Below are 22,256 nucleotides of genomic sequence, written 5' to 3'. Positions count from 1 at the left end.
AAACGAAGAGCGTGAAGGTTATTTATTTACAAGCTAATTTATCTGAGCACCTTCGATGCAAGTTGAGTATCGTTTGTATCGTTCGTAAAAGCTTAATACGTATCATCAATATCAGCCCAGTGTCGACGTTATCATTTATATTATACTCAAGTTTCCAGGAGACGTGCGTTTGACTCCATTGAATTACATTGATTTAAGCAAGTGATTTACTCAATACGAACGAATCCAATCTAGTTCTGTGAAAACCTCATTACTAAATATTTTAGTGAGATTTTCGGTTGGAACGCCCAGTTATATAGGAATAGTTTCTTCCTAAGGAAAAGAGGCAAAATACTCGCACAGAATGAATATGAATTACTTCATAATTACTTTAAGATTGTAATATAATCTTAATAAACTGACTTGAGAGATGATGCTTTGGAACCACCAGGCGTGGTAGCAGCACTGCAAAATTCAAGCCAATTATTTATTGGTTTTCTGCTTCTTTATAAATAAAGAACACACTTGAGCCTCCAACCCATAAGATGATATGCTCAAATTTGGCCTCTCACTACGTAGCCATTAGAATACAGGGAACTTAAGCTCAGATTAGTCCGTAAATGGTGTTCTTTTCACTGAACTCACGGCTGTCGATAGTCGGTAATTCAATTGACTATCAAGAGTGCAGCTGGATTAAACATAAACTTATTAAAATGAATTCCTACATCAAAAATGAACGCAACATTAGGCAAATAAATCATGAATACCTGCATATTACATAGTAGTTGAACACTCTCACTGTAATCCATTAAAACAGGGTAAGTTGAGCTTAGTTCGTAAACGGTAAGTTACAGCCTCTAAAATTCCTTGAAATAGTTCACAAAAATAACAATGCAATAATTCCTTGACCAAAAATCCTATCTAAACAGATCAACGCAGTGCTTTGGAATGGTGAACAAGTTCGAGTTTAACTTATTTATTATAATAAATCCTTTGTAATATTATATCACGGCTCAGTAGAATTTGTGCACAAGTTCAAAGGACGCGCGTAACCTTGACAACTCCAACGTCTCCAGTACAATATGTGCAATAACTGTAATAGAAATAAGTTAAATAAGCACAACATTGGCGTCTTGAAAGCTTTAAGACTTAACTTACATGAACTTTCAGTGCTGCCGTACTTATTTCTTGAGTAATGTGCAATATGAACAAAAATGTGCTAATCGGATTCTTCATCGTATTATATTCCTGTTGATATATATTGAGGATACGAGGACACAAGTTCCATTCAACATTATTTCGTGAATAATGTGCACCATGAACAAAAATGTATTAACCGGATTATACATCGTATTATTTTCCTGTTGCCATATATTGGAAATGCGGAGGCACAAGCTCCTTCCAAGAATTTATTGTCCACTAGCGGAACGTTTCCATGGTTTGTTTGCCGTCACGTATGCCCTCCTGAGGAAAGCCGCTAATTCTCTTCTGGTAGCCTCCATGCCTTGGAGTTTGCAAAGCGTCCATGGAGTTCCAGCTAGCTTCGTATTTCTTAGATACGGGGGCACGCAATGTCGTCCAGTTGGACAAGTTGTCGCATTTGAGATTTTTGTTGGACAAATCTCGGCCGAAGTATATGTCCGAGAAACGACGGCCAGCGTCATCGCTGCGGCTCTTGTACGCGACGACGGAAGAGGGAAACTTTTGACCAGAGTTCGGGGGGATCTTGAACACCGTCGAGATCGTTCCAGCTTGGGACAGAGGTTTGTGACTGTAGGAGGACAAATCTAATAATTGCACGGTCGATATTGTTTTTGAAAGTAATCGTTACAGATTAATATCTCAGTCATTTCCCTAACTTATTAAGAATAACAAAATATACTGGATTATGGCTGTATGAGCTGGAATTAAATAATCATCAGGTCGACATTTTTCTTGAAAGGTTCTCACTCCAGATTTACTACTCAGTAAGTTATTTAACTCGTTAGGAGCAAAGAGGCGTGAAATTCATTTAAAATGTAAATTAATACATTTTTATATATCTGCAAACACACAATAGCATCCAGTCCACTCCAGAATCTCACAGTCACGGAAGCTACCAATTGAATTAGGATATGTTAAAACAAATATTTTTATGCATACCAGCGGCAAATTTCTGTATCGGATTTTATAGGATATAAGTAAACAAATTAAATAAAAACAAAGATAAGAAAATAAGCGTTCATGACATTAGCGTCCAGCAGCTAGGTATCTCAATCAATCGTCAGCTATAGAAAGATCAGGTTCCAAAGGCCGGATCCCTGGTGAATTAAGTCACGAAAAGTTCAAGAATCGGCAACAGGCCATGGGCCTATTTCTTCGACGCCGACACTTCTATTCTATGACCTGAACTGTTGTACGGTGCGCGAGGAGATGTGGGCGAACTGCGGGACGATGACGAGCGCGAGGACGGCGTAGGCGATGAGCAAGAGGGCGAACGCCTCGAGCTGTGGCTGCAGGGGCAGCGGCGCCCACAGTGTCACGGCGCCCCACAGCAGCACCAGCGGCACGGAGACGCAGCACAGCGCCATCATGCGCCGACACTGACAATGTGGGACGCTTTGTTTCAATATTGTGAACACATCAACAGGTGAACAGAAATGACTATAATCATTGTAGTCCATGGAGCAAGGATACCAGTTTAGAACTCTTTGTTTAATATTGGACATTCATGAACTGATAAAAGTACACTTCGAAAATAAACGGTAAAAAACGGTCTCACCGGCGTTCTAGTGGCCGGTCGCTACGTGAAAATAAACCGTTAATCCGTTTTTCAGATGTTGTATGGGTTTTTAGTGTTAAATTTATTTTAATAAAAACGGCCATACTGTGTTTCTTTTCACGTGCCGGCCGCCACTAGAACGCCGGTGAGATCGTTTAACGGTGATTTTTCTAACAGTGCAGTGAATAGAAATTACAATAATTGTTTGGAAGAATTTAAGAGTCCAGAGGAGAATCATATATTATACAAATGAATGAGTCGAGCGGGCAGTTTATATAGTTGAACAAACCTATCGGTCAGGTTATCGAGACCAGGTCGGGCGCGTCTTACTTTACACAACGCCGCTCTCCTCTCGAGGCTTAAAAAGTAGTGCAACAGAGCCAAAATATTTTTAAAACCAACACAGCAAACGGAAAAATAAAAATCCTATGTGATTTGTAAAATGAGAGGAATGCATAATAGTTATCGTACAAATAAAAACTACAAAGGATGGAATTTTCAAAATGAGAGGAATATATAAAAGTTATCATGTAAACAAAAGCTTTAAAGGTAAAATGTATCAATTCACCTCGCGGAGGCTCCTGGTATCTTTCTTGGGCGTCTTAACGGATACGAGCATAGCGATGGTGATGACCAGCATAGTGATGAGATACCCATAGCCTAACATAAGAGGAACTTGATCAGGCCTCTTGCACAGCTCCACTGTCATGTACGAATTATCTTCAGGTCCTGCGACGACAGGCAGCGGGCCAGTGCCATCCTGTGAAGGATCGAGTTCCAGGCGAACGGTGCCAGAGTCACTGACACTGTGGTCATGATCCAGTGCCACAGGCTGTGGTGCTGATGTAGCATGGGGGTTTATTTCGTTGGGGAGGATGAAGTGCAAAGTCGTTGGGTCCCCAAGCGCTGCTACTAAAGCTGCTAGTGCCACGAGTGCTGCCAACGGCAAATACAGAAGTGCAGACGGCATCTGAAACTGAAACGTGGATTTAAATGCATGAATGTGCCTTTAAATTCATTCTACCGCTTCATTACCATTATGATCAATGTTTCACATTTATTGTCTGTGTTACGTAGACATTAGTGGAAAAGTCTACGCTGGCGCGGGTGAGCATGACAGTGAGAACGTACAACGTGAGGTATTGATAAGTTTATGTCAACTGATTGTAACGCCTTCATCGCCGATAATATCAATACAGAAGTCAATCATGATACGATGTAACTTCACAGAAAAATTCTTGGTACTCCGCGCTGTAAACACTGGGACACTTTGACCAAATCAAAGCTGCCGCTCATATATCATGTTATTATATTATAAGCCTGCCACTACCATATTATATTATAAAACTGACATCAGGATATTATATTATCTTATTATAGGAACATGCCACCAGCATAATATTACACTATAAACCTGTGTATGAGGTGTGAGGGCGTGGAGGACGAGCAGGTGCAGCGCCTTGGTGAGGATGGCCGCGTAGGTGAAGGCCGTGGCCACGTAGGGCACGACGTGCTGCAGGCAGCACAGCAGCTCCAAGTCGTGCACGGCCACGGGCACGATCAGCACGATGACACCGATAAACACGCAGCATGTCCCTAGTAGTATCAGCACACCGGGCACCTGTCACGCAAATGCAATTAATATCAGGATATTAGTGCCAAATTATAGGATCTAATCCTATAATTTGGAGCACTAAGTACTTATATTATCAGTCTGCTTATATCGCAAGTTCACAAGGAATTTAAAAGCAAGGAAAACACCAAGCAAATTCATCATATCGATATTGAAATTTTTTTTTTTATTCATTTTTAGTTTTCCGAACTGATGATGGAGCTGGACTACGAAACGTTTTCAAAATCGATATGGTGAATTTGCTTGGTGTTTTCTTTGCTTTTAAATTCCTTGGAGCATGTGTTATTTAAATTATTTAGAAAAATATGTCAATATTGTACACTCCGCATCAGCAAACATCTGAACAACATCGTCTGCTTCATCAGCCCTCATCATTACGGGGACTTTCGATGTTGTATTGATCTGTCTGGTGGACTTAATGGATGAGTGCATCTGACATGAGATGAAAACGTAATTAACGACTGTTTATTATCATCAGATAAGCAACTTCATATTAATTTATAAAAATTTGAAAATGATCGAATAATTGAATCTATAATAGTGGGATTTATTCTTGGAGTAATGCTTCAATAGGGAAATCTCTAGGGCGTCCACTTCGATGATCTCAACACACGGCAGGCGACGCTGCCGTCGTGCGTCTCACCTCAGCGCAGGCGACGCTGCCGTCGTGCGTCTCACCTCACGACAGGCGACGCTGCCGTCGCAGGCGCGGGCGACGATGAAGGCGAGGAAGCAGCAGCAGCAGACGAGCCCCACGGCGGCCACGACGCACGACAGCACAGACCACGTCGTACCCCGCCAGCCCTCGTCGTACTGTAGGGGCGGTGGCATTATGGACGGGGTACATTAGGGGTCTGGTGGTGGGGACGGGTTAGGGGACTGGTGGAGGGGACTGGTGTCGTTAGGGGACTGATGGGGTAAACTGGTGGCATTATGGACGGGGTACATCAGGGGACTGGTGGTGGGGACGGGTTAGGGGTCTGGTGGTGGGGACGGGTTAGGGGTCTGGTAGAGGGGACTGGTGACGTTAGAGGACTGATGGGGTAAACTGGTGGCATTATGGACGGGGTACCTCTGGGGACTGGTGGTGGGGACGGGTTAGGGGTCTGGTGGTGGGGACGAATAGGATGGACTGGTGACGTTAGGGGACTGGTAGGGTGGACTGGTGACGTTAGGGGACTGATGGGGTGGACTGGTGAAGTTAAGGGACTGATAGGGTGGACTGGTGACATTAGGGGACTGATAGTTGGACTGGTGAAGTTAGGGGACTGATGGGGTGGACTGGTGGCGTTAGGGGACAGATAGGGTGGACTGGTGGCGTTAGGGGACAGATAGGGTGGACTGGTGACGTTAGGGGACTGATAGTGTGGACTAGTGAAGTTAGGGGACTGATAGAGTGAACTGGTGACGTTAGGGGACTGATAGGGCGTTAGGGGACTGATAGGGTGGACTGGTGGCGTTAGGGGACTGATGGGGTGGAGTGGTGACGTTAGGGGACTGGAGAGGGGAAGAATGACAGCCGAATTATTCACTGTAAATATTCAAAGGAAGGTTAATTATGGCCTGAATTAAAGGTTAATTATGGCCTGAATTAAAGGTTAATAATGGCCTGAATTACCTGCTGAACAATGGGGCGCACAGGATGACGTGACACGAGGGGTTTAGACAGCCGAGGGACGTAGCTGGGGGAGGGGACGGTCTCCTCACGAGGGGACGTGAGGGGCCACGGCTCCTCCGCCCACTGCATGCCCGTCCCCTCCAAGTATTGGCCCACCTGAGACCACAGCATTGATTAATTAATAGTTAATAAAAGTGACTTTAATAACAATAAATTGATAATAATTGATTAGCCAACATTAATCCATACCATTTATTAATTATTAATACTTAATAAAACTAACTTTATATATAAACTAATTCTATATTTAATAATAATATAATATAATAAAAATAACTCTAAATATAAACTAAAGTAATAAAACTAATTTGATAATAATTCATTAACCAACATTAATCCGCACCATTGAATAATTATTAATACTTAATAAAAGCAAGTTTAATAAAAATTAATTGCTAATAATTAATTTTCCAACATTACTTTAAATTTAACGAAAACGCTGAATAAATTCACTATATCTTCTATCTGCTTTGCGCTTTCTTTACTTTTTAATTCTAGGCTAACTTGCAATTTAAGCACAATAATAATAAAAATTTTCTGAATAACTTTCTATAACTGACGATTGATTGAGATAGCTGCTGGACTTATTAAATACTCAAGCTATAATGAGGGCCTGCAATCAGGAAAATATTCACCTACAGCTTAGCATTGCTAGCCACGTTGAAGACTATCCTATAAACAAGTCGTACAAAGTTTGTTGTTTACGAACAATCTTTTATCAATACCATTTCGTCGTATGTCTTCGACAGCCCCAAATTCGTACATATTGAGCAAAATAAGTCATATGCATTATGAAATCACGAGTAAGTCAGAGTTATGAATAAGACAGAGGGGTTAGAGTATTTAGTTAAACATTAATGTAGTTACTTACTTAAGACACACATAATGGGTGTGTGTTTAGCCAAACAATTAAGGTGATATTCTTTCAAAATAATAAAAATAATATTTTTATAATATAATAATATTACTAATTAATATTATTTTTAATAATAATAATAATAATAAAATAATAAGAATTTTCAGCAACATTAATATCAGCAGAAGTCTCCGCCGTACCCGCAGTGCGTGGCCCGACACCACGGGCACCACGATATTTTTAATAATATAATAATAATATCAATATTAGTCATAATTATCATTTTATTAATAATAATAATAAAATAATATTTTTCAGTAACATTAATGTGGGCAGAAGTCTCCGTACCCGCAGTGCGTGCCCCGACACGACGGTCACCACGGAGTAGTCTGTGCGCAGGCGCGCGTCTGCCGTGTAGCGCAGGCGCTCTGCCCCCACGCCCCCCTCGTGTGACAGAGACCCCAGCTTCCCCACGAGCTCTGGGGGGCCAGAGGGGGGTTAAGGGGGTTGTGGGGACATGTGGGGGGCATGTTGTTGAGGAGAGCGAGGGTGTATTAAATCAAGAGTGTGTGTTTATTAGACATAATTGTTAAATCATTGATTGTGCATCACACATTAGATTAGGTTATACTCAACAAAAAAAAATATAACTCAGTACTCACTGCAGTGAGTGACAGAGAGCGCATTTTCTCGTCGATGAAAACGTGAAATCACGGACAGACAGACGGACGGACACGACGAGTACAATAGCGCTTTTCTTCCATAAATGAGAAAATGCACTAAAAATCATTGAGTTGACTCACTTTTGTGCAGAGACGCGTCGAGCTTGCCGGGACATTGGCTGGGACGGTCGGGACACAAGTCGAGCTGCAGGAGCCTGTAGGCCGCCGTCAGGGACGACACGGCGCGCAGCACCGACGCTGACAGGGACGCGTCTACCGTCCCGGGACCTTCGTCCCACCCCGCGACCTGGGGCCATACTCTCAAAATTCACTAAGTGAACGTGAGTACTTACGCTCTATTTTTTTGTCTATGATTGGTGGATTTTGCTTGAAAGGGGGTTATGATTGGCTGATGAACTTACGATCTCTTAACTTTTTTTTTTTGGAAATATGGGCCTTGAGCACCGGGAGGTGGCGGAAGTGAAATTTATATCAACGCACAACCGCATAAAAATGAATGGGTTTTAATGTCTAAATATTAGTACTGTCAACTGGGGTAACTTCGACCACCGGGGGTGACTTCGGCCACACCTACAACAGAACCAAATGGCAGCAAAACAGAATAATAAACGTTGGCCAAAGTCACACCAGTCACTCTGCCAAAGTCACGCAGGTGGCTAAAGTCACCCCAGTCACTTTGGCCAACGTTTATTATTTTGTTTTGCTGCCATTTGTTTCTGTTGACGGTAATATACTTTCTGAACGTATAGCTGAGATACGTCTTTTCTCGGGTGGCAGATGACTCACACACATGCGATGCACACAAGTGAAAACAAATTATAAGTCCAACTTATTTACTACAAACTTTAACGAATTAGCTAAAATAGATGATCTGCAAAAAAACATAAAAATTCTTTATTTTCTAAAGCTAAGACTTTGCGGTGGATTTATTTAAGATGACATGTTTATGACTACATGAAATAACATGTATAATATAATTAATTTGACTACCGTAGACTACGAAGTCCCATATAATGTTTGATGAATGAATGTGAATATAGGTAAGTGCTCGATTCCATCCGTTTCATGCGCAAGTGACAACATAATCCGGTACCTAATAAAAAGTAGGAAGTAAAAATATAATGACTTCTGCATTTTCCACGTTATTATCCTCAATATTCACTCTTCAGAGATTACAATTAGGATAAAAGGAATAAAGGAATAAAATAACAATTTGTGATCACCTGTTGCGAGATGACGCTGCAATATTCATGCAGCACCGGCCACAAGATAGACGACCGCGAGCTGTTGAGCGGGGAGTTGGACAAGGCGGTCGCGGCTCCATCTCCGTCAGGAAGTTTCCCTTCATAAGAGCGACGCCTTCTGGAGAGCTTAACTGCTTCCCTGCCCTTCTGTACCTCGGTGGTAGGTGTTGGGGACGGGGGGCTTATCTCGGGGGGTGTCAAGGGGTGTTCGTGGTTGACGTGGTTGGTTTCGTGGTTTGCGTTGTTGGTTTCGTGGTTGGCGTTGTTGGTTTCGTGGTTGCCGTTGTTAGTTTCGTGGTTGGCGTTGTTGGTTTCGTGGTTGGCGTTGTTAGTTTCGTGGTTGGCGTTGTTGGTTTCGTGGTTGACGTTGTTGGTTTCGTGGTAGGCGTTGTTGGTTTCGTGGTTGGCGTTGTTGGTTTCGTGGTTGGCGTTGTTGGTTTCGTCACAGACCTCGTCGGCAAGGTGGCGTTGCAGGGCGCTCAAGTTGGGGCTGTGGGGACCAACCACCACCAAGCCAGGCAGCTCAGTGTGCAACTGCAGCAACATAAATTTTATCAATATCAATCAATATATCATTAATAAAGTTTAATTAATCAATATAGATAACTACGTTTCCTCTTAAGCTGCAAATAGAAGCGCCGACAACTGGAATCGCAGTGATAAGATAACTTGACCAGTTGCATAGCCAGTTGTAATCTGTATCGTTATATAATTCATATAATTATAATACATATATGTATAATTAAGTGCATAATTCAGAAAAGAGTAATATAATTAATTAAAAAGTTCCATTTTTATTTAGCAAAAACGCGATACTTCGTTAAGAACTTGACGTATTTTGAGAGAATTCAACGAGCTATAATTCAACTTAATTCTTAATTCCGAACAACTTCACTCAATTTAATCCAATTTCGAATTTTTTATTAGGCGACGAGATAGAATTCCACTTAATTTTTAATTTCGAACAACTTCACTCAATTTAATCTAATTTTGAATTATTTAGTAGGCGACGAGATTGAATTCCACTTAATTTTTAATTCCGAATAACTTCACTCAATTTAATCTAATTTTAAAACAATTTAACGTGTTTCTGAAGACTTATACCTGGAGTATTTCAGTCTGCACAGCCTGCGGATAACTTGATAAGAACTCTATTTAATCTAATTTTAAAACAATTTAACGTATTTTGTAAGACTTATACCTGGAGTATTTCAGTGTGCACGGCCTGCGGGTCGTCCTCGAGGGAGGCCAGCAGCCACCGCAGCTGAGGGAGCCTCCGCTGAGGGCGGTCGCCGTCAGGCAGGAGCTGCCGCGCCTCCTGCACCGTCAGCAGCAGGATCCCTACGTCGTCACTGCTCTGTAACACAAAAATAATATCTATAATAATTTAAAAAATATAACTCAGTACTCACTGCAGTGAGTGACAGAGAAAGAGCGCATTTACTCGTCGACGAAAACGTGAAGTCACGGACAGATGGACAGACGGACGGACATGCCCAGCACAATAGTGCATTTTTTCCATTAATGAGAAAATGCGCTAAAAAATATAACTCAGTACTCACTGCAGTGAGTGACAGAGAGCGCATTTTCTCGTCGACAAAAACGTGAAGTCACGGACGGACAGACAGACGGACGGACATGGCGAGCACAATAGTGCATTTTTTCCATTAATGAGAAAATGCGCTAAAAATTATAATTTAAAGTTAATAAAATGTTAAGAGTAGCCAAACGTTTAAAATGTGACTACTAGAGAGAGAATGAACGTCTTTTTCCTGAAATAGGCGCTAATCTGACGACACGAAAATGAAAAAGGTAAGTCGAATCAATGAAGAGCCTGAGTATGATCATAAATTGAGTAGAATTTTATTTCTATGATAATTATTACCGCATGTAGTTATTGTGATTTCCAGCAGAAAATCGGCGCGAGGTGATTCCTTACGCTTCTCATAACAAACACACGGAACTTTCAGAAACAAACAAATCTATTATAAAGCTCACACGTTCAGTGTAGCCGCCGAGGCTTCAGTGTTCATAGGAGATCAAGGGTGACTACCATATTACTATGAAATAATTAAGTATTTTACCAATAGAAGTACCACAATTAACTCATTAAAAATAAACTAAATCAAATATTTCGTTAAGAATTTGATGTAAGTAATTTATTATAAAACTCACACGTTCGGTGTTGCCGCCAAGGATTCAGTGTTCATAGAAGATCAAAGGGGGACTTCCATATTAATATGAAATAATTAAGTAATTAACTAATAGAAGTACTACAATTAACTCATTAAAAATAAACTAAATTAACTATTTCGTTGAGAATTTGATGTGCGTAATCTATTACAAAACTCACACGTGGATTTACTGTTTATAGATCGAAGGGGACTTCCATATTAATATGAAATAAATAAAGTGATTACCTAATAGTAGTAACAAAATTACCTCATTAAAATGAAATATTTATAAAAATAAATAATACAAATAAACTTAACAAACTATTCAAGTCGTGGTTAAACTGACGAGGTTTGTGTCGTCGACGAAGCTGGAGATTTGGTCCCGCAGAGTTGCGGGGTGGGGAGACCCAGGACTGCTGAAGCTGAGTTTCATCTCCGCGCTGATGACGAGTCCTGCCCTGCCGACCTCTGCGCGCAGCTGCCGTGCCGCGCGCTCGCATGACCACAGCGCGACCACGCGGCCATAGCCCACACGTCCATCGTCATGTCCGTCGTCATGTCCACCAGCATGTCCACCGCCATGTCCACCGCCAGGTCCACCACTATGTCCATCGTCACGTCCATCGTCACGACCACCAGCAGGTCCACCACCATGTCCGTCGGCACGATCACCGTCCCGAGACAGCATCTGCCCCACTACCGCAACGATGCTCTGCACGGAAATTTATATTACAACAAAGCTGTAGAAATACAAGGAATTACAAAGAGTTTATTTGTAGGTGTAACAGGACAGGGAATCAAACGGAGCTGTAAAAATATAATAAATTACAAAGTTTCTTCGTAGCAATTACTGAACATAGAATCATTCCAGCGAATAGCAGGAGCAAAGGCTCGTGAGCGAGAAGAGGTCATTTAAAAATGGGAACTTAATCGATGTTGAAAATGAAGCACTGTGGTAGCTATTAATTTTATGAATAGATATAGATTCACGACGTTAAACCTTAATTAGTAACCTAATTGGTCACCTTGGTGAGCGTTTCAAGGTGCGGGCTGGCCGAGAAGAGGACTGGTGAGGGCGGGAGGTCATACGATGCCTCGAGTGAGGTCACCACGAGCGGCACTGACAGCGAGGTCAGCAGCGGCAGCAACGCGCTCGTCACAGTCGCGTCCTCCACGGACACCACGCCTGCCGTGCAACATGTCGTCAACCACCACGGTACATAATACCCGCACACAAATCGGGACACGGTACAGCAGCAACGCCACACAACCAGGGCCACGGTACAGCATCACCACCATATAAATCGCGGCCACGTTGTAACATTAACGCCACGTCAAATATACTAATATTATAATAGCGGTTTCAGCGTTTATTAGGCGGTAGGCCTGTCGTCGATTCTTAACATTGCAGAACATTCACAGTTTGTTGCGGGCTTGAACTCTCAACTCACTGCCTTAAATTTTCTTTGCTTAACTGCCCGGCCTCCTTGCCGATTCTGACCAGAAACTGGCGCACAGAGCTGGGATCGAACCCGCGCCTCTCTGCGCCAATCTTGGTACTCTGAACTGTAACCACTGGGCCACACTGCCAATGTGGTTAATGCCATCACATAATGACTTCTTGAAGACTATGAAGAACGCAGTTGCACGGTATGTAACAGTTAATTTTATTCAATTCGTGAATTTTTAAAAAACTGCAAAGCATTAGAAATCGAACGAGCTGGAATACTTTATATCCATGACTAAGAGCATTCGTACATAGGTGTGGTCATAGCTGAGTGAAAAACAGAACAGAGTCGCTATATAATCTTACCACCGAATTAACGTGCATAATCTCACAAAAGAAAAATTTTCAAATCCAATCAAATATTTAATCTAAAGTCGACCATGTCCTGAGTTATATAATATGACCGAAGTGGCACTCCTAACTAACAGGAAAGGACATATTTTTATGATAACGTCACACCTTTGCGTACGAAATAAGGTAATTACTTAAAATGTAACTTATTTTATTTCAACTTGTTAATTTTAACTTATTAATTTTAATTATTTTTTTAATTTCAATTTTAATATTACTTTTTGTTTTACTTATTGATTTTAATTTTCAGTTCTAATTTTTAATTTCAAATTTAATTTTTAATCTTAATATTTAATTAATATGTAAAAATACAATATTTCTTACCAATGAGGGACGGCGAGCCCTGAATTCCAGTGGAGGCGACAAGGTGCAGCAGCTGCTGCAGGGCTGTGGTGGCGTCACCGCAGGTGTCCAGCACGCGTAATCCTGCATTCAACATTGAAAAATATCCTTATAAAATCAACATTGAAAAATTTCCTCCTAAAATAAAGTAAAGAATTTATGTCACTTATTTGCTTAAATGGCAAGTTAACTAAAAATGTAAAAGCAAAGAATAGTCCACAAAAATTCATACCTATCTTTATAGAAAACGTTTCGGAGTCCAGCTCCATCGTCAGTTTGAATAAATGAAATAAAGTAAATTTTCAAAGTATTTAAAGGATAATACGGCAAAGAAGTCTCTCAGAAAACGTTCCTTGTGTGTGAAGTTTTAAAGCTCAAATTTTGAACCTGTGCTCTGGGCTGTTAAATTAACGTATTTTCGGTATATCATTGTTCATATAAAGGCTCTCAAATGAAAGTGCGTTAGACCTCCAAGTAATCAATAGGACTCGGACTTACGTCTATCAAATAGCTGTGTTAACAAATATCAAAAATCTTTTTGTGATATGGCATGGAAGACGATGTAAATGAACCTTTACCAATAAAAATAATGCGTGAATTCTCTTTGAAAACAAGAAACAAGAACCACTACGTAATTAATCCTGCAAGCATGATTTAAGGCTCGTATATACAACGTCATTACATCAAACTACATATAATAAATAACTTATACCAAATATATTATAAATAACAAAAATAACTTATATAAATATATAACAAATAACTTAACAATACAGAAGTCATCTCACCGATCAAGTGGTCTGGATTTGTTTGTGCATTGGCAGCCTGCAGCGCCCACTCGGCGGCTGTGGCTTGCTGCACTCCACGCCACGCCACATCGCCACACGGCTCATCGCCACCCACAGTCCCTGTGGCGTTGCCGGCAGCAGCGACGCCACGAGCCGCCGGCTTGTGGAGACCCGCGAACACGGCTAGCATCAAACAATAAAAAATATACACGCATTAGCGCTCAGAATTTATAAGAAATTTCATTTTTACGTAGATATGAAATTTCACATGATTTTTTGCTTTAGTTACAATTGAAAATTTCAAAATGCAAAAAAAAAAAACGCATTTTTTACGTGGATGCGAAATTTTACATGATTTCTTGCTTCAGCTACTCTCGAAAAAATTAAAAAATTTAATAAAAAACATGTATACATTACGAATTCGAATCTCAACATGCACATTGAGGTAATGCATACATATCGGTAAAAATCGTTAAATCACTTAGTCTATCAGAATTTCTCACGATTTCAGTGAGCTTTTATCATTTATCCTTGTATCCTCCTGTTACGTTCTCCCTATCCTCCGACTACACTCCTATAGTATCCTCCAGCCGCTATCATTGTATCCTTCTACAACATGCCGCGTATCCTCCACTACACTCCACGTATCCCCCGGCAGCGCTCATCGTATCCTTCTACAACATGCCGCGTATCCTCCGACTGAGTACCTGGCTTGTCCAGGGTGTTGTGTAGTGCAATAAAATGGTTCTGGCGGGTCAGCGAGCCATGGCAGTGATGGTCGTGAAACTACCAGTGGCATTAGTGACCGAAAAACTGACCTATCACCCCCTTCCCATACCTAGTTGCCATTACCAGAATGGGCAATTACACCCACTCAAACTACACTCCTCGTAATCCCCCTTATACACTGTTAGAAAAAATGATGAAAAAACGGTCTTACTGGCGTTCTTTCTAGTGGCCGGTCGCCTCGTGAAAATAAACTGCTTCGCCGTTTTTATCAGATGATTTACGGATTTCTAGTGTTAAATTAGAATAAAAACGGCGACATGGTGTTTCTTTTCACGTGCCGACCGGCCACTGAAACGCCGGTAATTCCGTTACCGGTAATTTTTCTAACAGTGTAACTAATCCTCACGCCCATGGTCTCCATTACCAGGCAATAAGTCCAGCAGCTATCTCAACCAATCGTCAGTTATGGAAAGATCGGGTTCCAAAGGCCGGATCCCTTGTGAATCAAGTCACGAAAAGTTCAAGAATCGGTAACAGGCCATGGGCCTATTTTTTCAACGCCGACACTTCTATTCTATTCTATGCGTGGTATCTGATATTTGCACTCACCGATGAAGGCGTTGCCAGGCTGCGTGTAGGTGGCGGCAGAAGGCAGCTCAGTCGCTGCTGTCACCGCTGCAAGAACCTGCAAAGTTAGGCGGGGTGTCATTCACTCATGAGAGTTGGCAGCTGCGGAATGAGTTGTGTCTTATGCATGGGATGTTGTAAAACTAAATTACTTTCGAAGAAAAGTTATTTTTTGCATATTATAGAGCGAGTAGTGCAGTCTTGCCCTACTTGCTCGAGAAGCATCTTTTAAAAACTCAATTCACACAGGGTAAAATGAAACTTGGTATCAATTCAGTAAGCAGGGGGACATCACGCATTGTCGAGACGGACCAGCAGTCTATACATCTCAAACAATTCTTCAAACAATCTGCTTATTGAAGCCATACTGAGCTTTTTTTACATTCGGTACCTGAGTTTTAATCCTCTCATATAGTCAAGCACAGTAATTTAAGCAACACACTCTTTGTCATAATTCTTTCGAATTTGCAGGGCAGATTCTTATGCGGGTGTTTTACATGTGCACATCTACATCCAGTTTTGAATTTATTTCAGTATATTTTGATAAGAATCATTTTTCACCTAATCAAACAAGAGGAGATCTCAGTAGGGTTAATTGAACTGAAAGCTTTTGAATATCAGATAAAATATCTGAAGAAGAGATCTTACCGCCACCGCAATTGGTGAAAGCCGACATCGCGTGAGGTGGGCGTTAGCGTGGTAGGTCTCTTGCTTCGTTCTCAGTAATGCCTTATAATTCTTAAAGTTTCCTAAAACTCATGTTAGCGTTGCTCAACATTCACTGCCACACAATGCATCTATCAGCAAATCTCGCATTTATTATTCCGTAGACACATGATATTGAGTATTCCGTTGACATACATGCAACTCGGGTAGACGGGTACACCACTGATGTCACCTTTGTTAATCGTAACCTGAAACTGCAACACAAAGTATCTAAAAAAAACTTGAATAGTCTTTGCATAATACGATTCATTGATATTTAACAAGCAACTATAACATGAACATAGATAGCAAGCTTGAAATATGTTTGGTGAAACGTGCATGGACTATGCTAGCAAACCTCCGAGGTTTGCGAATGTCGATCGATTTTCGAAACCGCGACTGTTCAATGTTCATTTCACTGAAATTAATGTCAGGTTTCGCGGTTGTTTTATTCCCCCAGAAAAATAAAAGGTCTCATGGCTGTTTCATTTCTTTGGAATACACAATATTGCTCGCGGCCTATTCGTTCAGAACTAATTAAAAGAACTCGCAAATGTTACTTCCAAATGGACTGCATGAGAAGTCAGAGTTTCCACCATCGCCTTATAAAATGTTGGCACTTGCTTCGCAGATGTGTCGTGACTGTCGTGCCATTTGACGCAGTTCCTAACTTTTTCCATCAATTGAGGCTGAACTGAGCCACAGATCTGTAGTGAGCGGAGCGAGTGCGGTGAGCTTGACACGAACAATGAACGCAGAACCTATTAGGTGTGGACGAAAATAGAATTTTTTACTCTGATCTACGTTCTTTGCTGAGTACCTGCTCAACTGTGGGGAGCATGTCAAGCGTTGTGAGGAATAGAATGGAAACACGTGACAAACAAGCGTATTTAAATGGCCTAACAAGATTCACAATGGTGGTTGAGTTTCAATCTGTATTCTTCCTAGCCTACTACTAATGATGAGAAAACCATCCGTAGATGATGGTCGAAATTCAAAATAAAAATGTTCACGGAACACCAGGCAGGATGAAACGTGGAAAATTTTTGAAAACATATTATTCTAAGCGTTTCAACATTATTTTACTCTAAATAAAAAACAACCAAGGAATAGCGACATTTCAAAAATATCCCGGTTCAAGCAGTGGCGCGTCAATCAAACGGGTGTAATAGATGCTGCGCCAAGTGAAAGCAGATGATTTAACCCTCAACTGCCTGACACGAGTAACTGGAGCAATATTGTCACGCGCCTACTTCCCAAAAAGGATACGTTGCTCGTGAGCGCAACATGACTTGCACTGATGGTTGCTGCCACGCGCGACAACTTTTAAAATGTTCTCTGTTGAGAACATTTTTTTTTTCATCATTCTAGAATTTTTGCCCTCGGACCGGAAAACGTATGAAAGTAAAACTACCCAGAACATGCATATACATTACTGTGAATTCATTACTGTCTCGTGCGTATATGTTCATTAATGCAGAATCCATTACTGTATCATGCATATTCATGAAAATACAAAACGAATGAATCCAATCATCGTGACTCCCGTTAATAATAATAAAATTAATTTATGCTAATTAAAGGAATGTCCGTTTAAACTTATATTCTAGAACTCTCTTCGATTCTCATTTCAAAATATAAAAAAATATTTTGCGTCTTTCAAATTCAATTCACCAGTTTCTAATTTTAAAATAAAATGTTAATTTTTGATCCAATCCTTTCCTCCAAATTTGGTATGTCTTGCTATTCTCTCAATATGAATAAATTTTCAGGTCCAGGTAATATCCCACACACGATTAGCATCATGCATACGTTCCACCAGCGTATCCATAATACCACGCTAGATTTGATTTAAAACCCCAGGCTGCAAACATGCATATAAACTATGACCAATAAATATGAGAACATTTTTCCTAAAACATTTTTCCTACAACCTTTTTCCTAAAACATATGCAGAATAGTTCGCAACAAATAGCGGAACTATTTTGAAAACTGGAACGCAGGTAGCAAGATGAATTATTCTCACGTGTGTTTGGAAAACGAGCACTGAGTGAATCCGCGCAAAATAGAACACGCGAAAAATGTTTAAAAATTAATATCGCTTTCAGGCAAAGGAAAAGAAGACCTTTTCGTCGAGATGAATGGAAGGACAATAATAAGTAAAGTACTAGTCACAAGAAAGGAAGATTGTTTTACCGTGCCTCGGTCGCTTCATTTATCAAGCAGAAAGCGAAGTCGAGAGTCGATCGCTTCCTGCGAAACAGCCAACGATTGGAGTATCAACGAGGATGAATCAACACGTTGTCTTCACAGCCAAATAAAAAATAATATATAAAAGCGGCTTAGTTGTACATGCAAAACAAGTAGGTACATCTGACTTCCATTATGCGTATTATCATTGGGAAGAGAAGAAATAACATCCACGTGAAAGGATATCCGTTCTATGTGATCGGAAGGTCTCCTTTATATTTCGTTTCATTTGGAATCAATTTGTTTGATATTTGAATCCAGAAAAATGCTTACGTAATTCAAAGATACAAGTGTAAGCGTGCAAAGTGGCAAAAACAAAGAACATGCACGGAGAACCATCCAAACTGCGATCTAACAGACAAGAATATTCAATTGTTCATGATGTACCACTCGATCGAGCTCTGGTTAATCTTAATCCCGATCAACGGGCGCTAATTAGTGGATTTCAAAGCACGAATAATAAACATACAAAAGACGTAAACCTAAAATGATAAATACGTTAGCCATTGCACAGATTATTCAAGTATTATCGTGAACTATAATAAGTCGAGGAGACCAGAGGAGTGCAATGTAGAGCAGGAACAGGTTAGGTTTGTCTGGTTAGCCTGCACGGCTCCGAATGCAGCAGACGACATCCGGAGCTTTATCAGTATCAAGCTTGCGGCACTACACAGATTATTCATAGTGAGAGCTTAATGAGGCTACTTAAAACCTGTCATTTGACAAGCCTGTTCTCATGATAACAGTTCTACAATTATAGTTTCAGACGTTTTCCGGAACTCCTTTCTTCGGAGACGCTGGATACACGGGCGACGAGATGAATAGTTGAAGATAGATGTGTAATTACAGGGTGATCAGTATTTCACAATTTAACTCGAAATTGAGTATACTGTTAATTTTTCCAAAGTAACATAACTTTGTAACGAATATTTATACTTTTGGAAAGGTAGGTAGAGTTAACTAAAAATAAAATAGAAAGCAAACGAAGGTTTGCTCCCTTAAATACAGGTATATATATTTAATGGGGGTAAATATAGTGGAAAAATGTGCAAGGAATTTCGTGATTTATATATAGGTGATTTTTATGACCAACATATCAAATATAAGTTTTATGTACCAATTCTCTATGTTTTCCAACTATTTTTCACCAATATTACTGAAAATTAAGTTTAAATTCGCAAATAAAATTGTTTGAATGTATAATTATGATATCGATGGTATCAATCACTCGATCTATATTATGAAGACAGCGATTTTGCCCTAGTTTATTTAGCGAGGCTAGCCTAAACGCAAACCAGCATAAGAAGCATTCATTTGGTGCGATTCGTACTCTCGATATTATGATTAAATACTCGGGTAATGTCTCTTCATTCATTATCTATTGAATTGTCAATCAACACTGACAATCCACTCATACAAATTTTTACGAAGGAGTGATGTAGGGCTCAACACATGAGATCTCATTCGTAAGGACATAGAACACGAGGCTTTCAAACAATGTACTTTGTCTGAGATACGCCCAATAGCTCATTCAGAGGCGTGCAAGACTCGCAAGTTTCATTCGACGCATCACTTATAGAGCGTGACAAGCGCGAGTCTGTGAGCCGCGCTCAACTTTAGCCGAGACGCCATGTCGCTGACGACATGCCACCCGCAGTTCTGTCATACAACAGACTGTGGAAACTAAATAGGTATGAAGATAGGACAGAAAACTTTACTCTAAAAATTCGAGGTATCGAAACACTTGTAAAAGTCTTCGCACATTATTATAAGCAATGCAGGAGTTTGGCCACAAGCAAGAGCCAGCAAATCATGTTTGCCATCTTAGTTAGTCTGTCACAATGCCAGGCAGCCCTAGTCACGCTCTCAATCATCAATGAGGCAGTGGTAAGCCGCACAGGCCAAACTAAATAGTATGTCTACCCAAAATTGTCTGTATCTAATTTGTAAAGAGATTTCACGCCAGTTTAATGGCGTATCGACTCGAAAAACCGCGAAGAGAACAAAATATGTATCAATATGACTGGATATAGTGGATAACGAGGTTCTCGTCGGCACATTCTCTGTCACATGGAGGTTTCGAGGCTTAATGGGAACAAAATTAGTGTGGGTACCACAAAATGTGGCAAAAAGTCACGAAAAGTTTAGAGTATTCAGTCATTTTAAGATCGATAAACATGCGGTATAAACAAATGGCATTATGCGCTAAAAACAAAATACATTACTATTAAATACGTTACTTACCAGAAATATAACGCCCACGCGAAGGCGCATGGCTGCCGTGTGCTAGTATAACTTCTTCAGTTAGTACTTTCAATTCGTTACCCTTCAAAAGTTCAAAGTTAGTCTTCTATTAGCAAAAGTTTTTATGTTTGGTGCTTTCTGAAGTTGAAAACATCTGTAATTATTAAAATAAAGGCTCGCAATCTATCGTTGAAACACGGAGATCATGAGACATTTTACACTAGTGACTAATCATCAGTCAGTAATAAGTTGTTGTCATCTTACACTCACAGACTGGAAAAATTTTCTACCTTCGCTAGAAATCGGTAATTTTTAATGTAAAAATACAGATATGAAACTCAAACCTTCGTCTACCTTCGAATCATTTATTTCAAAGTATCAATATTTAATCACGAAACAGCATTTATAATGAAATCATTTATTAGTCTATACTCTATACATTCGCTAATGCAATTCTTGGCATTTAATAAGATCATTTGTCCGCAAACAATCAATGATGAAGTCTTTCAGTAATCGAATATTCAAATAAAACACAAATGAAGCTCTATTAATAAGTTATAATTAAGTTCGGAGCACTCTTTACAACGTAAACAGTCATCAATTTGCGCAGGTGTTGATGTGGAAGTGAGGCGTAGATCCGAAGTATGAACTTCCGACCACTTCCTTTCTGCGTCCAGGTGCGCTCGTGTGCCGGGCATGCTCGTGTCGAAGACGTCATCAAAACCGTAAAAATTATACATGCACGATGATATTTTTATCTAATATCATCTAACATTAGGCGATCAAGCACATTTTAATCATTACTTAAGAATGTATTAACTTCATTTCTGCCTGTCGCAGGCACGGCAAAGAGTTTTTTCCAGGAAAATGACCAAACATTCCAGATCGAAGAACTAACACACAATCCTCACACGACAGTCAGAAGGTTACTGAGGACTGAGGAGCGCCGCAGCCCGCACGTTTGGACGTGTGGCCGCTGCCATGGCAACGGGGCTTCCAGTAATTGTAAACAAAGGTGCGGTCATTAACTAATACCCAAATAGGTTGACCGCTGCCACGTCGATAACATCAGGAGCAAAGAGCCAAAGACCAACTCACGTTTCCAAGCTTACAAGAATGTTCTGGGTTATTAGGCTAAGGATTTTCATCAGGATTAACTTTCATCTCTGCTTCGGGGTTAACTCGCTTTGCTTTTTGTAAATTGAAACGAATCAGCAGCAGCTGATAGACTTCATATTGACGACGTTCCTAACTAATAGCATCAATTTAAAACGTTCCAATACTTTATTAAACCTCGAAGCATAAAACAAATAGATATCATAGGATTGAAGAAAATGTTTTTCATTATTATGACATGGAAACAATGTTTATTAACGGGTGAGGCTCAGCTTTTTACGCACTATAAACTTCGAAGCTCCAAGAATGTGTGATACGCTCTATCGATCTAAATAAACTCAGTCCACTCGAATTATTTCAGTATAAATCAATTGTTTTAAATTAACGACACAGACATTTATGAATAATTAATTCTAACATACAAAAATTAAAAGCTCATTGGACAAAGACAAGTCCTATTTCTGACCACAGAATGTAAAACTTAAAATCATTCACTATCTAAAGTTACTTGGCGAGTGACTATAAATACCAACTACTAAAATTAAATCAAATTACCGTACTCGATGAAAATACAACGCAACTCTTTTCC

The 22,256-nt window shown here is 40.3% G+C and overlaps 1 protein-coding gene across 1 annotated transcript; it reads right to left on the bottom strand.

Annotated features, from left to right (window-relative positions):
- Positions 1-10: 10 nt before the first annotated feature.
- On the bottom strand, positions 11-20,684 carry LOC108671193. The gene is made up of 16 exons (XM_018158691.2): positions 20,552-20,684; positions 15,335-15,410; positions 13,997-14,179; positions 13,191-13,292; positions 12,034-12,194; positions 11,355-11,720; positions 10,036-10,191; positions 8,814-9,368; positions 7,711-7,876; positions 7,256-7,386; positions 5,992-6,147; positions 5,052-5,186; positions 4,155-4,361; positions 3,309-3,716; positions 2,365-2,561; positions 11-1,750 (listed from the first exon to the last, which is right to left on the bottom strand). Exons 1-16 carry the CDS (start codon positions 20,579-20,581, stop codon positions 1,399-1,401), a joined length of 3,381 nt encoding a protein of 1,126 aa, XP_018014180.2. The 5' UTR covers positions 20,582-20,684; the 3' UTR covers positions 11-1,398.
- Between the last annotated feature and the right edge of the window lie 1,572 nt (positions 20,685-22,256).

This window comes from Hyalella azteca, unplaced genomic scaffold (genome assembly GCF_000764305.2).
Source record: "Hyalella azteca isolate HAZT.00-mixed unplaced genomic scaffold, Hazt_2.0.2 contig10672, whole genome shotgun sequence".
NCBI lineage: Eukaryota > Metazoa > Arthropoda > Malacostraca > Amphipoda > Hyalellidae > Hyalella > Hyalella azteca.
The sequence above is the reverse complement of the archived record's forward strand: the minus strand, read 5'-3'. Positions and strand labels throughout refer to the sequence as shown.